Below are 18,559 nucleotides of genomic sequence, written 5' to 3' on the forward strand. Positions count from 1 at the left end.
ATAAAACTAGAGAATGGCACGTGTGTTGGTGAGTCAGAATACAATTTCACTTGAGAGCGTTCATTACTATCCTTTCTGTCGTTACTGCCAGCCAGGGCTCGGCAAAAGAAATAAGCAGCTCATTGTCTTGGACTATTCACAAGTAAAGGATCCCTTGGAGTCGGAGGTGAGTTGGGAGGCTGTTGTGTCCAAACGTCCACACTTACAGACTGGACCAAAGGAGGTGGGCTTCTGGGTATCACAGGAACAGAATGTAGAGCAGGAGCAGGCCATTTGGCCCATCGAACCTGCTCTACCATTCAGAATGGTCACGGCTGATCACCCACAGTGTGTCCAGTTGCAGCTTTCTCCACACCCCTTGTTCCCTTTATCCCCCAGAAATATCCTACAACTGACATATACTGTATTTCATGATTTGGCTTCAACACATTTCTGTGGTGGAGAATTTCACAGATTCACCATTCTCTGGGAGAAGACATTTCCTGTCATCCCCTTCTTAACTGGCTGAGCCCTGACCTTTAGCCTGTGACCTCTGGCCCGAGAGTCCCTGACCATCAGGAACACCTTCCTGCATCCAAACTTCCAGTTCTATTGGTGTTCAGTAGAGTCTCTGACATCCCTCTCATTCTCCTAAACTCTAATGAAGGTGCCCCTAATTAACACAGTCACTCCATTGATCAGTCTTGCCAACCAGGTATCTGCCAGAGAGCCAGTGCCGTAGAACATGGAAACAGGCCCTTTGGCCCAACTCATCCATGCTGATCAACATGCCCCATCAATGTTCTTCACATTCACCCACGTTTATCTCATATCCTCCTAAACCTTTCCTATCCTGTCGAAGTGTGTTTAAATGTTGTTGATAGCACCTGGCTCAACTACCTCCTCTGGCAGCTCATACCATATCCCCACTACCCTTGAGTCAACAATAGGTGCAGGAGAAGGCCACTGGGTGAATGTAAAAGAGAGTTAGATAGAGCTCTAGGGGCTAGTGGAATCAAGGGATATGGGGAGAAGGCAGGCACAGGTTATTAATTGTAGATGATCAGCCATGATCACAATGAATGGTGGTGCAGGCTCTAAGGGCCAAATGGCCTCCTCCTGCACCTATTTTCTATGTTTCGATGTTTCTATGTAATTCAATCCAGCATTTTAGACAATAGACAATAGGTGCAGGAGGAGGCCATTCGGCCCTTCGAGCCAGCACCACCATTCAATGTGATCATGGCTGATCATTCTCAATCAGTACCCCGTTCCTGCCTTCTCCCCATACCCCCTGACTCCGCTATCCTTAAGAGATCTATCTAGCTCTCTCTTGAATGCATTCAGAGAACTGGCCTCCACTGCCTTCTGAGGTTACCTCCCTCATGTTACCATAAACACATGTCTCCTTGTTTTTGATTCCCCTGCTGTGGGTAAAAGACTGTGCATTCACTGTATCTATTTGGTTTAGTGATGAGGCATGAAAACAGGTAGACTCAAAATGCTGGAGCATCTCAGCGGATCAGGCAGCATCTCGGGAGAGAAGGAATGGGTGACGTTTCAGATCGAGATCCTTCTTCAGACTGAGGCTAACTCTTAGTCCACCAAGACTATGCTGAGCATTGATCACTCGTTCACATGAGTTCTGTTTTATCCCACTTTCTGGTCCTCTCCCGATACACTCGGGGAAATTTGCAGAGGGCCATTTCAACTGCAAACCCACACATCGTGAGGGAGGAAACCAGAAACCCCAAAGTAATCCCACACAGTCACAGGGAGAATATGCAAACTTCACACAGATGACACCCAAGGTCAGGATCGAACCTAGGTCTGGATCAAACCTAGGTCTCTGGCACTGTGAGGCAGCAGCTCAAACAGCTGTGCCATTGTGTCAACCTCAATTCCCGCTGATTTTCTACATCTCTGGAGGATCAGCCCTCAGCTTCCGACGCTCCAAGGAATAAAGTCCTCGCTCGACTGCCCAACCTCTCCCTGCAGCTCACTCCCTAAAGTCATGGTAATATCCTCCAATGTCTACTCTGTCTGCTTTCCAACTTAATGACATCCTTGATAATGACATGATAATGCCATCAGGCAGCATCTCTGGAGAACTTCAATAGGTGACATTTCAGGTCAGGAATACTGATTGCAGAGGCTATTTATCCTGAAGTTTGAAAGGTCTGATGAAGGATCCCAAACTGAAACATGCCGCCGAACACATTGAGTTACTGCAGCACTTTGTGTCTTTGTTCATAAACCAACACATGCAGCCCCTTGTTTCTCCATTCAAGTCCCCTCTCACTGTGGCTCTGCCTGACTTCATCCTTCCTTGCAGTGACTCAGAGCCACGCCCAATGTTAAACACCTGACTGCTGCTGCTCTCCCCTGACCAGACGTCCCCCCTAAATAGTATCCAAAGGGGCATACCTGTTGTCAAGGGGAATGGCCTCAGGGGATGACTGCACTCGATGCCTGCCCCCTTTCCTGGTGATCATCCGTCTACATTCTGCCCATACTCTCGGCATGACCACCTCACTATGTCCTCCTCAGTCTCCCAGATGATCCTGAGGTCATCCAACTGCTGCTCCAGTTCCCTAATGCCATCTGTAAGGACCTGCAGCTGAGCACACCTCACCCAGGTGTAGTCCTCAGGGACACTGGAAGTCTCCCTGACTTCCCACATCCTGCAGGAGGAGGATGCCTCCTCTCCACCTCCCCTAACTACAGTACTGGACAACAGAAGGTTTACGAAAGAAAGACAAAGCACTGACCCCACCTTATCCCAGCATCACCCCCACACCGAACCCTGTCAAACTAAAGCCCCAGCATCACCCCCACACCGAACCCTGTCAAACTAAAGCCCCAGCATCACCCCCACACCGAACCCTGTCAAACTAAAGCCCCAGCATCACCCCCACACCGAACCCTGTCAAACTAAAGCCCCAGCATCACACCCACACCAACCCCTGTCAAACTAAAGCCCCAGCATCACCCCCACACCGAACCCTGTCAAACTAAAGCCCCAGCATCACCCCCACACCGAACCCTGTCAAACTAAAGCCCCAGCATCACCCCCACACCAACCCCTGTCAAACTAAAGCCCCAGCATAACCCCCACACCGAACCCTGTCAAACTAAAGCCCCAGCATCACCCCCACACCGAACCCTGTCCAGCTAAAGCCTCACTGTTACCTTCAGCACAGTCACTCCCAAGAGGCCACTCCTCTAGTGTCGACCTTCCTTTTCATACACCCACTTGGAGCCGGCACTCCAGGATACTAACTGCTTTCAGCTACAAAACGTCATGTGTCTCATGAAGTGGCTGCTGACTTAAACGTTCCATTCTTCTGTTCCTATTGTCAGTTGCTCCCTAAATATAAGAAAATAACTGCAGATGCTGGTACAAATCGAAGGTATTTATTCACAAAATGCTGGAGTAACTCAGCAGGTCAGGCAGCATCTCAGGAGAGAAGGAATGGGTGACGTTTCGGGTCGAGACCCTTCTTCAGACTGATCCCTAAATTTGCTCCCTAAATACTCCCTAAATATGATCTTCTGACCTTTTTAATATTGTGACCTTCTCCTTTCAATTGCAAGAAGTGAGTGTTTTGCTCCGTTCAGTTGGAAAACCTGAATGTCTCGTAATCCTTTGCTGAATTTGTTCTGTAATCAGATCATCCTTCCTCCGATGTGGGAACAGCACACTGTACTCCTGGAGCACTCACAAGGTGCCTGTAGGTTGTTGCTCCTGAACTCAAACCCTCCCACGACAAAGGCCAACCGATCATCTGCCATCCTATCAGCTGCTGTGTCTACATGTTGCCATTCCACTACTGGTGCACATGGGCACCAGGTCTCACGGTGCCACCCCTTTTAACAATCTGACAACACTCAGTTAACTGGCCTTCCTGTCACTGACACCAAAGTCCATCAGCCCACATTTATCCACATTCAACGGCATCTGCCAAGTGTCTGCCCACTCTCAGGATCAGTTCAAATGAACCTGGAGCCTATCTGCACCCTCCCCTCATCTCTCACCCAGCTCTGTGTCATCTGCAAACTTGGAGAAGTCACATTTAATTCCCTCATACAAATCTTTAATTTAATGGCAGCATAAGAGATACATCTCTGTGGTACTTAGCTGGCATCCCAGCACTGAACCCTGTGGTTCCCCACTACCTGACACTCAGAGGATTGACTGTTCATCATTTGTTTTCTGTGAGCCAACCCATTCTCTCTCCAAATAAGCACCTTGTTCCACAAACGCATGTTTTAATTTTGCATGATAACCTTTTAGATGGGATGTTATCAATAGCTGTCTGAATGTCCAAGTAGACCCTATCTACTAGTTCTCGCTCATTCTCCTGGTTACAACTTGTCAAATCCTCAAAGATCCAGTATGCTTGCCAAACATAGTTTCCTGTTTCTGACGACTTTATCCAGTTCTGTCACTCTTCTTCAAGTGTTCCGTTATTGTATCTTTTACAATTGAAAACGCAGGTTAAATCGTTGGGTATTAATAGTGAGGTTGCAAGATGGATTCAACAATGGCTGAATGGGAGATACCAGAGGGTAACGGTTGACAATTGTATGTCAGGCTGGAGGCCAGTGTCTAGTGGAGTGCCCCAAGGATCTGTGTTGGGTCCACTGTTGTTTGTCATTTACATTAATGATCTGGATGATGGTGTGGCAAATTGGATTAGTAAATATGCAGATGATACTAAGATAGGTGGAGTAGTTGATAGTGAGGTAGATTTTCAAAGTCTACAGAGAGACTTGGGCCTTTTGGAAGGGTGGGCTGAAAGATGGCAGATGGAGTTTAATGCTGATAAGTGTGAGGTGCTGCATTTTGGTAGGACAAATCAAAATAGGACGTACAGGGTAAATGGTAGGGAATTGAGGAATGCAATGGAACAGAGGGATCTGGGAATAACTGTGCATTGTTCCCTGAAGGTGGAATCTCATGGGGATAGGGTGGTGAAGAAGGCGTTTGGTATGCTTGCCTTTATAAATCAGAGCATCGAGTATAGAAGTTGGGATGTAATGTTGAAATTGTACAGGGCATTGGTGAGGCCGAATCTGGAGTATGGTGTGCAGTTCTGGTCGCCAAATTATAGGAAGGATGTCGACAAAATGGAAAGGGTACAGAGGAGATTTACCAGAATGTTGCCTGGGTTTCAGCACTTAGGCTACAGAGAGAGGTTGAACAGGTTGGGTCTTTATTCTTTGGAGCGTAGAAGGTTGAGGGGGGACTTGATAGAGGTTTTTAAAATTTTGAGAGGGACGGACAGAGTTGACGTGGGTAAGCTTTTCCCTTTGAGAGTGGGGAAGATTCCAACACGGGGACATAGCTTCAGAATTGAGGGACAAAGGTTTAGGGGTAACATGAGGGGGAACTTCTTTACTCAGAGGGTTGTGGCTGTATGGAATGGGCTTCCGGTGGAAGTGGTGGAGGCAGGCTCGATTTTATTATTTAAGAGTAAATTGGATAGGTATATGGATAGGAGGGGATTGGAGGGTTATGGTCTGAGTGCAGGTAGATGAGACTAGGTCAGGGAGAATGGTCGGCGTGGACTGGTAGGGCCGGACAGGCCTGTTTACATGCTGTAGTTGTTATATATATATTATATTATATTATATATACCACCAGTCTCAGAAATGGCTACTTCCCTCTGCTATCGGACCTCTGAATGGTCCATAAACTGTCCCAATTTTCCAACCTAATTGATTGCGGACTTTGGACTTTTTCTTTGGAACAGTAGCACTACAACGCTAAGAATGTATATTTTCTTCAGTCTACCTGTAGCACGCATTTATCTTGATTGTATTCATCTCTAGTGTTATTGGATGGGGAACTATATTCTCTTCACTCCTCCTGTGATACCTGTGTTTGGTTTGATTGTATTTGTGTATAGTATTATCTTTGACTGGATAAAGTGCAAATAAAACCTTTTTGCTGTATCTCGGTACACATGAAACTAATAAACCTAAACCTAATGACTCTTGCACTGTGCCCACCAATGATGTCAGACAAACAGATCTCGATTTCTCTAGTTTCTCATGACTGTTTAAAAATATATATTGTTGTTACAATCGTTGCCAATTGGAACTGTTCCAGAAACTAATACATTTGCTAGTTGAAGGATCATGTCCTAAATTACTCCGGGATGCAGATGCCAGGCCCAGGCAATTTATCAGTCTTCCATCCCTTCAATACCCCAAATGTCCCCAACAGTACGGCTTTTATTTTGTTCCTCAACATTTCTCGGAGATCATTAGTCTGCTATTTCTGTATTCCCTATTTCCCCAATTTCTGACTGTAAGGGACCTACATTTTCATTAATCTTTTTCTTTACACAGATCAATAGAAGCTTTCTGTAGCTTCCATAAACCTTTATTCTCTGCTAGTTTACTTTGAAACTAAATTTTCTTAATCAATCTCTGTTCTCGTTTCTTGAATTCTACCCTAGGCTTGGCTTGCTACTTCTAACCTTTTATCTTTCTCTTCCTTGGATTGAGTACTGTTCCTACTTTCTTTTGGTAAGCCTCCATTCCTGTTATATTTTTACACAGGAATGTACATTTGTGGTAAATCATCTACATGCTCTTGAAATGTCTACCCACTGCCAACTCTTTATGGCAGCAAAGGAGACTCCAGGATGGTGTGATGCCTCCCAGGTGCCAGGATCCTGGATGTCTCTAAGCGGCTGCACAACATTCTCAAGGGGGACAATTGGCAGCTGGAAGCCGTGCATGTTTTTCACAAATGACATGGGTAGGAAAAGGGATGAGGTCCTGTAGAATGAATATAGGAAGTTAGGCAAAAGACTAAAAAGCAGGATCTACTCTCTGCTCCCCTGCCACGTGTTAGTGAGGGTAGGAACGATAGGGCAGATAGGACAGATGAATGCATGGCTCAGGGGGCAGAGGGCAGGATGACAGATTTTTAGACCATTGGGATCTCTTTGGGGCAGACGTCACCTTTGCTAGAGGGACAGGCTGCATCTGAACTGGAGGGGACCAATGTCTTTGTAGGAAGGTTCACGTGCTACTTAGGAAGGTTTAAACGAGAGAAGCAGTGGTGTTGGAACCAGAGTAGTAGGTCAGCATGTAGAAGGACTGTGGGGAAGGTAGAGGTTATAACCACAAGTCTCAAAGAAAGGACAAACGAAGAACAAAATGACACAAAATGCAAAAGTATCTCGGTGGATAAGGTAGCATTCCTGTAGAATATGGATAGGGTCCCCACCTGAAATGTCTCCTATCTATGTTCCCCAGAGATACTGCCTGTCTTGCTGCATTACTCCAGCTCTTTGTCTCGTTTTTCTGTAAACCAGCATCTATAGTTCCTGGTTTTGACAAACAGGGGTAAGCAGATGAATGTAGATCATGATTCAGTGCTTGGGACTGTGATATTGTGGCCATTGTGGAAAATGTGGTTACAAGAGGCACATGACTGCAGCCCAATGTTCCACCATTTTGATGTTTCAGACATGACAAAGAAGGAGGCAAAAGAGGTGAAGGAGTTACTCAACTAATCAGGGAGAAGGTCACTGTCTCACTTAGAGAAAACAAAACTAAGAAAGATACAAGCATTCCAATAGGTCCCTCAATAGCCAGCAGGACATAGTCGGACAAATATGTAGACGGAAAGGTGCCGAACTAACAGGGTTATCTCAGTAGATGACTTCAACTCCTCCATATGAATTGGGACTTACTGACTACCAATAGTTTAGATAGGGCAGAATTTGTGAGCTATATCCACAATGGTTTCTTGAAGCAGCACATGGATAGTCCATCCCAAGAAGGGAACATACTGATCCTTGTGTTGGGAAACAAATCAGGCCAGTTGATTGGTGTTACGGTGGAAGAACATTTTGGGGATAGTGATCATGACTCCATATGTTTTAATAGGTTTTGTATAGGGATAAATTTGAACCTTGCTGTGAGGTACTAAATTGGAGTTGCACATTATGTTGTTATTAGACAGGAGCTCAGGAGGGAATATTGGAAGCAGGTGTTCGTAAGTCCACATTGACTTGTGGCAGTCATTTAAAGGCCATTTGATTAAAGTTCAGGACCGGCATATTCCAGTCAAGAGGGGGGATAAGGATTGCAAAGTAAGAGAACTTTGTATGACTGAAGAGGTTGTAAATTGGGTCATAAGGAAAGAACAATTGTGTGCAAGTTTAAGATGGAATCAGACAGGGTCTTAAAGGAATATAAATCAAGGAGCAAAGAACTTAAGCAGGCAATTTGTAAGGCCAAAAGGGGCCACAAAATGACTTTGGCAAATCAGATTAAAGAAAATCCCAAGGTTTTTTGTAGCTACATTAAAAACAAGGGTGAGCAGGGATTAGGTAGGAACACTCAAGGATAAGGGAGGGAATTTGTGCTTGGTCAAGGGATGTAAGTGAGGTAAAAAACACAAGTATATTGCATCTCTTTTCACCAAGGACATGGAGGATCAGTGTGGAGAATACTAATATGCAAGAGCAGTTTGAGATGAAGAAAGAGGAGGTGTTGGGACTCATAAAGACCATTAAGGTGGATGAATACCCAAGGCCTGATAGGATTTATCCCAGGTTATTGAAAACGACAAGAGGGCAGGAGCCTTGACAATGATCTTTACATCTTCTTTAAGCACAGGCGACATCCCAGAAGACGGGAGGGTCACTAACGTTGTTGCTTTGTTTAAGAAGGGAAGTAGAGAGAGTCCAGGGAATTGTAGGTCAGTAAGCCTCACATCAGCGAGAATTTTTCAGTATCGGATTTGTACCCACATGGAAGAGAATGGGTAATATAGGGACGGTCAGCATGACTTTGTACATGGCAGACTGTGTCTCACTAACTTGATGTAATCTCTTGTGGAGATGATGATGAAGATAAATGAGGGTAAGGCAGTGGTTGTTGTCTACATGGATTTTAGTGAGGCATTTGATAAAGGTCCCCATGGTTTGCTGATCCAGAACATTATGATGCATGATAAACAGTGACTTGGTCTTATGGATTCAGAACTGGCTTACAGGTAGAAGACAGGACTGTGGTGGAAACACAATATTCAGGCTGGAGGTCTGTGACAAGTGCAGTTAATAATAATAATAATAATGCATTACATTTATATAGCGCTTTTCTAAACACTCAAAGACGCTTTACAGGGTTTACTAAAACATAGGGAAGAAAATAAATAGATAAATAAGTAAACGAACAGAAAAGGAAAAAGAAAGTGAGGTGACGGTCATTGGTTGAAGGCAGTGCTGAACAGGTGAGACTTCAGTGATGTTTTGAATGTGGTGAGTGAGGAGGAGTCTCTGATGGTTTGGGGTAGTGAGTTCCAGAGGGTGGGAGCAGCGATGGAGAAAGCCCTGTCCCCCCAGGATCTGAGTTTGGTCCGGATGGGGGGGGGACAGGAGATTGGCAGCAGCAGAGCGGAGGGTGCAGGTGGGAGTGTGTCTGTGGAGGAGGTCAGCCAGGTAGGATGGGGCCAGGTTATGGAGGGCTTTGTAGGTCATGAGGAGGATTTTGTACTGGATTCTCTGGGGGATGGGGAGCCAGTATAGCTTGTAAAGGACGGGGGTGATATGGTCACGGATCGGGGAGTGGGTGAGTAGACAGGCAGCGGAGTTTTGGATGTATTGGAGTTTATTGATGATTTTTGAGGGTGAACCATAGAGGAGGCTGTTGCAGTAGTCCAGACGGGAGGTGATGAAGGCGTGGATGAGGGTTTCTGCAGCTGTGGAGGAGAGGGATGGACGGAGACGGGCGATGTTTTTGAAGTGGAAGAAGGCTGTCTTGGTGATGTGTTTGATGTGTTTGTCGAAGGAGAGGGTTTGATCAAAGATGATTCCAAGATTCCGGATGTGAGGGGAGGTGGATACTGGGAAACCATCAATATTGAGGGTGAAGTTTTGGGTGGATTTGGTGAGCGTTTTTGGACCAATGATAATGATTTCAGATTTGTCGCAGTTGAGTTTGAGGAAATTGGATTGAAGCCATGATTTTATTTCAGTGATGCAGTTTGTCAGGGTAGAGTGTGTGGTGGGGGAGATTGACTTGGTGGAGATGAGGAGCTGGACATCATCGGCGAAGCAGTGGCGGATTAATTGACCAAGGGGGAACAGGTACAGGATGAAGAGGAGGGGGCCGAGAACTGAACCTTGGGGGACACCTTGGGGGAGGGGAGCGATGGGGGATTTGCAGTTATTAATGGAGATGAACAGTTCCACAGGGATCTGTTCTGGGACCTCTGTTGTTTGTGATATATATAAATGACCTGGATGTGAATGTTATTGGGTATTTAGTAAATTTGCAGATGACACCAAGATTGTAGGGGTTGCAAACTGTTAGGAAGTCTGACAAAGTATACATTAGGACAGATCAGCTCCAGGAATCTGCAGAGAAATGGCAGATGGAAATATTAAATAGTGGCAGCCATATCTTAAAGGTGAGAGCAACAAAGTTTAAAGGAGATGTGTGTGGCAAGTTTTTAACGTGGTGGTGAATGCCTGAAACACATTGCACCTTGTTGCAGCCCTTGCACTTTTTCCTGCCTGCACTTTCTCTATCGCTGTGACACTATGTTCAGTATTCTGTTTTCATTCTCTTTTTGCACTAGCTGGTGTACGTATGCATCGTATGATTTGACTGGATAACCCATGAAACAAAGATTTTCATCGTATATCAGCACATGTGATATAGTTTATTAGTGGCACAACTGACAGAGCAGCTGACTCATGGCGTCAGGAACCCGGGTTTGATCCTGGCCTTGGGCACTGTCTGCTGGTTGATAACCATTTTAACTCCCTTTCCCATTGCCATACTGACCTGTCCTGGGCCTCCTCCATTACCAGAGTGAGGCCATGCACAAACTGGAGGAACAGCATCTCGTACACACCTTTAAATTACATAGAAAACATAGAAGATATGTGCAGGAGGAGGCCATTTGGCCCTTCGAGCCAGCACCACCATTCATTGTGATCATGGCTGATCATCCACAATCAGTAACCTGTGCCTGCCTTCTCACCACATCCCTTGATTCCACTAGCCTCTAGAGCTCTATCTAACTCTCTTTTATATTTACAATTCAATGGCATGAACATTGAGTTCTCCAATTTGAGGTAACTAATCAAAAACAACCCCCTCCCCCTTTTTCTCCCCCCTTTTATTCCCCCTCCCTTCCATGTGACTAAGCCAGATTCTCACCTATTTCTCTGGTTCACCACCTCCATCCCCTTCCATCTATATGCCTTTCTATGGCTTTATAATTCTACCTTTTCTATCCTCATTTCCCACTTTTGGTCTTTTCTTGCCTGCCCTTTATCCAATCATCTGTCAATCAGCCCCCTCCCACTTGTATCTCCATATCACTTGCCAGGCTTTGTCCTGCCCCGACTTCTCTTCCAGCTTTCTCCACCCCCCCTCCCCCCACCACCCCCCCCTCCCAACCCCAAGACAAGGGTCTCAACCCGAAATGTCACCTGTACGTGTTCTCCAGAGATGCTGCCTGGTCTGCTGAGTTACTCCAGCACTTTGTGTCTTTTTCTATAAGCCAGCATCTGTGCTTCCAAGAATCCTGAATGGCGGATGGTACGGATAGTTCTCCTCGTATCCATGACACCAAGATGGGGAATGCTGAGGCAAGGTCATGGTACCTCACTTTGCCTCAAGTTTCCCAGACTCCCCACCTTCAATCACCAGGTGTCTCTAACCCTACCAAGGGAAGACTGCACATTCCAGAATCGCATTGCCTCAAAAGCCAGTGTATCAGCGATGGAAGCTTGGACAAAGCGACCCGCCCTGACTTTCAGATTACACCAAAGCCTTCGCTTGTGAAAAGTCCAAGAAACCTGTTCTATTTCTCTTGTGATGAATATTTGAATGAGAGTGAAACATGGGGTAGTCTAGGAGGCACGAGAGATCACAGATGCTGGAGCCTGGCGCAATAAAAGGAGATTTGTTGGAGGTACTCAGTGGGTCAGGCAGCATCTACGGAGGAAAATGGACAGGTTCTGACCTTCATGTGGGCTGAAAGAATACAAGGGGGATAGCCTCTGCAAAGAGTGGGGAGGGTTTGGGAAAAGGATCCAGGTTATGGCAGATGAAATGGTTAATTGGCAGATGGAGTGAGGTGGGGAATGGAAGGGTGGAGATAGAGACAGGGTGATGTGGAAACAAGAAAAGGCTGCGGATTCTGCAATTTGATAGGAGAGGAACGTGAAGAGTGGATCAATATGGGAAGAGTAGTGGGGGGTGGGAACAACGGAGGGGCAGGGGGGTCCACTGGGAGGGGTGTGGTGATGGGCAGATGCAGTAGGTGGGGGAAGAGTGAGGGGGATTGTGAGAAGCAGGAGTAGGCAAGACTCCTTGACATAACACTTCACAATAAGCAGAAAGAATCCAAGTTTGCTGAAGTAGATGTGGAAGTAACAGAGCAGCAGAAAGGCAGTGGCTTTGTCCGTTTAGGCCTGGGCTGAGGAAAGGTACCTTTGCTCAGAGGGTTGTGAGTATTCCTGTTCCTCACTGTGGGGCCACAGTTGTTGAGCTCACACCAGGCTGACATTATGAATGTTGATTTAATCAAGGGATGGTGGAGATGGAGGGACAGGTGGTGATAGGACCAGGAATGATCAGCTGTGGAGTGTGAGGGCTGGCATGTGCATCAGGCCACTCATCCCTTTGTGGTCTTTATTAAAGCATGGATCTTTTGTCTCCTCCTCCATCCAGATGATGATGAATGTGTGGGAGATTCTGCAACAGCACTGTGTGACCCCAGCGCTGATTGTCAAAACACAAAGGGAAGCTACAACTGTACCTGCAAGGCAGGATATTTGAGCAAAGAACTTAAGGTCACAGACAACAGAACCTGCAAAGGTGGGTGGTGACACTCATATTTTGTATTTAATGCTTTACTGTTTTGCCTCACTGGGAAGCTTGTGCTTTGAACTTGGCATGAATGGGAAGAGGCAAGGCCATCGCAGCTGGTTTCAGGTACAGAGGGGAGTATTGGAAAATCAAGTCTCCCACCTCTCCTGACAGTGCTGCTGAATAATAGCCTGAATATCAATTCCATTCCCCCACCTTTTACCTACAAGATGATTCCAATTCAAAAACATAGATGACTCGGCTTTTCCTCACATTCTTTCTGATATTTGAGCCGTTTACCAGTGTGAAATTAATAAGCTTCCCTCCGTCCACCTTGTTTGATCGGCATGAACAGTTCTGGCATCGTTTATGGCCTGTGAAAGTCTCTCAGGAGAGAAGGAATTGGTGACGTTTCAGGTCGAGACCCTTCTTCAGACTGATGTCAGGGGGGCAGGACAAAGAAAGGATATAGGTGGAGACAGGAAGACAGAGGGAGAACTGGGAAGGAGGAGGGGAAGGGAGGGACAGAGGAACTATCTAAATGTTCATACCGCTGGGCTGCAAGCTGCCCAAGCGAAATATGAGGTGCTGCTCCTCGAATTTCCGGTGGGCCTTACTTTGGCATTGGAAGAGGCCCATGACAGAATGGTCAGACTGGGAGTGGGAGGAGGAGTTGAAGTGCTCAGCCACCGGGAGATCAGGTTGGTTAAGGCGGACTGAGCGATTGAATTCTATGATCTCATTGCACAACACCAAATCCAGAATTGCCTTTTCTGTAGAGGGCTCGACCAGAAGCTGCTGTAAGAAGCCATCTCGTAGGCATACTACAAATTAATTCTCCAGTACCAACCTGATTTTTCCAGTCTACCTGCAAATTGAAATCTCCAATGAACACTATTTAATTATCTTTCTTAATCATTTTCTATTTCCTGATGTAATTTGTGCCCTACATCGTAACTACTATAAGGGCGGCACAGTAGCACAGCGGTAGAGCTGCTGCCTCACGACGCCAGAGACCCGGGTTCGATCCTGACTGAGGGTGCTGTTTGTGTGGAGTTTGTATGTTCTTCCTGTGACCACACAGACTTTCACCAGGTGGCCTGATTTCCCCCGACATTCCAATGACGTGCAGTTTGTAGGTTAATTGGCTTATGTACATTGTGTGTAGGATGGAATGAGTGTGCAGGTGGTTAATGGTCAGCATGAATCAGTGGGCCAAAGGGCCTGTTTCAATGCTGCATCTCTAAACTGAACCAAACAGAACTGAACTAATAGGAGGCCTGTTTCTAACTCCCATCTGGGTCATTTTGCCCCTGCATTTTTTAACTCAATCCACAAGGATTCTACTTCTTCTGATCCTGTGTAATTTCTTTCTAAGGATTGGATTTCTTTCCTTATCAACATAACCACCCCACCCCCTCTGCCCACCTGATCCTCTTTCATGCCCATAACGTCGTGCGTGTCAATGCACTGCGCTACCCCATCCACCTTGTTTTGTATACTGCATGCATTTAGATATAACACCTTCAGTACAGTATTTACCGCCCTTCTTCTTAAAATGGTCCCCATGCTGCCTGACGTTACACACTTATCCCTTTTGAAACTTCATCTCCTATTTCCTATTCTGGACTTTGGTAACTTCTCCTGCACTCTCATTCCCTTTAACTTTATCCATACTTTTTCAATCTGTTGTACCCCACCCTCTTTATTTAGTTCAAAGCCCTATCTATGGCCCCGATTATGCGATTTGCCACAGCCCTCCCGACACAACTGGCCATTATCCAGTGCAATGCCCATCTGGGTGGCTCCTGACACAACTGGCCATTATCCAGTGCAATGCCCATCCGGGTGGTCCCCGACACAACTGGCCATTATCCAGTGCAATGCCCATCCGGGTGGTCCCCGATACAACTGGCCGTTATCCAGTGCAATGCCCATCTGGGTGGCTCCCGACACAACTGGCCATTATCCAGTGCAATGCCCATCCGGGTGGTCCCCGACACAACTGGCCATTATCCAGTGCAATGCCCATCCGGGTGGCCACGACTAAAATTTCCAGGGAAATGCTCTTTGCTGACATCACTGCCTGCACCGTAGCTTGCGAATCCTGCACTATGGTCCCCACAGAACCAAAGACTAATAGGCAGAACGGCCTTGCCAGACGTGGGTGACGTAGGGTTAATGCGGGGGGATGCCTCTGCTGGGCAGCGGGATCTTGGAAATGAGAGGGCTGTGCCATTGACTTCTTGACAGGGCTCTGGCTTACCCCTCTTGGGCAAATTTGTGTACCTGATGCTTTTCTGCCCGTTCCTTTAAACTATACACACTTCCTTACGCATGCTAGTAAGGAGGGTATGGTCAGGATGGCAAAGGAAACATGGTGGCATCCGAAGATTCGCCAGGAGGCGTTAAAACAAGCCTCAGATTTTGAAATTTGCAGATGAAATAAACCCAGGAAAGACAGTAAAATGTCCAAAGGGAATGACACCCATACTGGACTGACCATCAGTCACTGAAAGGAAGCATGCAGGTACAGCAGTATTGGAAAATCAAGTCTCCCACCTTTCCTGACAGTGCTGCTGAATAATAGCCTGTATATCAATTCCATTCCCCCACCTTTTTCCTACAAGATGATTCCAATTCAAAAACATAGATGACTCGGCTTTTCCTCACATTCTTTCTGATATTTGAGCCGTTTACCAGTGTGAAATTAATAAGCTTCCCTCCGTCCACCTTGTTTGATCGGCATGAACTGTTCTGACATCGTTTATGGCCTGTGAAAGTCTCACAGGAGAGAAGGAATGGGTGACGTTTCAGGTCGAGACCCTTCTTCAGACTGATATCAGGGGGGCAGGACAAAGAAAGGATATAGGTGGAGACAGGAAGACAGAGGGAGATCTGGGAAGGAGGAGGGGAAGAGAGGGACAGAGGAACTATCTAAAGTTGGAGAAGTCAATGTTCATACCACTGGGCTGCAAGCTGCCCAAGCGAAATATGAGGTGCTGCTCCTCCAATTTCCGGTGGGCCTCACTATGGCACTGGAGGAGGCCCATGACAGAAAGATCAGACTGGGAGTGGGAGGGGGAGTTGAAGTGCTCAGCCACCGGGAGATCAGTTTGGTTAAGGCAGACTGAGCGAAGGTGTTGAGCGAAACGATCGCCGAGCCTGCGTTTGGTCTCGCCGATGTAGAGAAGTTGACATCTAGAGCAGCGGATACAATAGATGAGGTTGGAGGAGGTGCAGGTGAACCTCTGTCTCACCTGGAAAGATTGTTTGGGTCCTTGGATGGAGTTGAGGGGGGAGGTAAAGGGACAGGTGTTGCATCTCCTGCGGTTGCAGAGGAAAGTGCCCGGGGAGGGGGTGGTTTGGGTAGGAAGGGACGAGTAGACCAGGGAGTTACGGAGGGAACGGTCTCTGCGGAACGCAGAAAGGGGAGGAGATGGGAAGATGTGGCCAGTAGTGGGGTCCTGTTGGAGGTGAGGGAAATGTTGGAGGATGATTTGTTGGATACGCTGGCTGATGGGGTGGAAAGTGAGGACGAGGGGGATTCTGTCCTTGTTACGAATGGGGGGGAGGGGGAGCAAGAGCGGAGCTGCGGGATATAGAGGAGGCCCTAGTGAGAACCTCATCTATAATGGAAGAGGGGAAGTCACCAAGAGGATTGATGGGGGTAGGGCACTTTGGTAGGTCTATATGGACTTTGGAAGGTCTTTGACAAGGTCCCACATGGTAGGCTAGTCAGGAATCCAAGGTGAGCTAGCGAATTGGATACTGTGAGACAGATACATGGATAGGACAGGTTTGGAGGTATTTGGATCAAAAGCGGGCAGGTGGGACTAGTGTAGCAGGGACATGTTGGCCGGCATGAGCAAGTTGGGCCAAAAGACATGTTTCCATGTTGTATCCCTCTATGACTCCATGACAAAATTGGCTTGGAGGAGGTAGTCAAAGAGTAGTTGTGATGTGTTGATTCATTTGATTGTGGACTGTGACCAGTGGTGTGCCGCAAGGAGGGGTCGGTGATGGATCTGTTGTTGTTCTTTATCTACATTATCAATATGAAGATAATGTAGTTATTGCAGTTAGTAAATATGCAGGTAACACCGAAACCTGTGGGATGCTGGGCAGTGAGGAAATATATAGTAAGTTTACAAAAGGATCTGGGTCAGTTGGGAAGGTGGTCCAAGGAATGTCTGGGACATAAAGATACAACCATACAAGTCTATGGTGAGACCACACTAGCAGTACTGTGTGCAGTTGTGGTCTGAGTTGCATAGTTTGTATTTTTCATTCCGTTCAGGGTAATTTTTGTTTGTTCTTTGCGTCCAGCAAACATAGAAACAAAGAAAATAGGTGCAGGAGGAGGCCATTCGGCCCTTCAAGCCAGCACCACCATTCATTGTGATCATGGCTGATCGTCCACAATCAATAATCCGTGCCTGCCTTCTCCCCATATCCCTTGATTCCACTAGCCCCTAGAGCTCTATCTAACTCTCTCTTAAACCCATCCAGTGATTTGGCTTCCACTGCCCTCTGTGGCAGAGAATTCCACAAATTCACAACTCTCCGGGTGAAAAAGTTCCTTCTCACCTCAGTTTTAAATGGACAGTTTTAAACATTTTTGGTTATTTACTCAAAATTTCAAACTACTTATCCACCCTTGGTCCCTCAAGCACAACTGGATCACAATAATGTTAACAACTATAATCTGGGGCAGGCTTTGCCTTGATTATTTCCTTGATAAAATCTCGACTTTCTTTTCATGTTGGATCAGACTTTCACTTATTTTCCTCTTTCCGGCCATGTTTGGATTTTACTGGCCTTTGACCCAAAAGTCAGTGACCAACCAGAGCATTTGACAAAATAGTATTAGCATCTTAACAATCCTGGACAGACCGTACAACACAGGAACAGACTCTTTGGCCCACAATGTCTCTGCCAACACGATACCAAGTTAAACTAATCTCTGCCTGCAAGTGATCCATATCTCTCCATTCACAGTGGATCCATGTGAATCCCTCTGTGTCATTCCTTATACAAAATAAAATTTAAAAACATGTATACTCAGCCAGGAGTATTCTGGGTCCTGTGTTTAGTGAAATAGTTGATCCCCTTCCAATAACGTGAAAAGATGCTTATAATCTTCATGAAACTGTATTGGAAGTGTTATCTGGCTTGCTGGTTTGGTGATCCATCTTTCCAAATATTACCACTGACCTTTTTCTGAACTTGGTTGATCATCCGTAACCAATTAATGAATGTGTGTTGATGTATGATATCATACTTGCTATTTGTTAAAATCATTATCTGTGACTCAATCTACTGTTTCACCTGCAGTTCTTTCCTACACGACTTACTAATCATGCCTTGTACATTGTCATCCAAATCTTTGTTATAAACCACAAACAGCAATAGTCCCAGCAATGATCCCCAGGGCACATCACGTCTCAGGCCTCCGCTCAGAAAAACACCCTTCCACCACCAGTTAATCTGCCTTACTGATCAAGCCTCTCGCTTTGAAATAAATGCAATTTGATCCAACAGTGTATCCTCACACTCAGCCGAACTCCTGCCTATTCTATCTGCAGACCTGTCTACCCTTGAATTGCTGCTTTGGAACCTTTTTGCTCAGTTCCCCGTGTTCATTCTGTCCCCTTTCCTCCCTATGTCATTTGTCCCAATGTGCAAAATGATTTCCAGCTGCTCCCCCTCCCCCTTG

General features: G+C 46.3%; 1 protein-coding gene across 1 annotated transcript in view; it reads left to right on the top strand.

The window, feature by feature from the left end:
- Positions 1-6: 6 nt before the first annotated feature.
- Positions 7-18,559, top strand: part of LOC144610662 (adhesion G protein-coupled receptor E3-like) — a gene marked incomplete at its 5' end in the record, with an annotated part of 92,805 nt that continues 74,252 nt past the window's right edge. Inside the window, 2 exons of the mRNA XM_078429531.1 lie at positions 7-28; positions 12,703-12,849. Of these exons, the coding sequence (XP_078285657.1) occupies positions 7-28; positions 12,703-12,849 (169 nt within the window). The remainder of the gene's footprint in view (positions 29-12,702; positions 12,850-18,559) is intronic.

The sequence above is a fragment of the Rhinoraja longicauda genome, chromosome 37 (genome assembly GCF_053455715.1).
Source record: "Rhinoraja longicauda isolate Sanriku21f chromosome 37, sRhiLon1.1, whole genome shotgun sequence".
Taxonomy (NCBI): domain Eukaryota; kingdom Metazoa; phylum Chordata; class Chondrichthyes; order Rajiformes; family Arhynchobatidae; genus Rhinoraja; species Rhinoraja longicauda.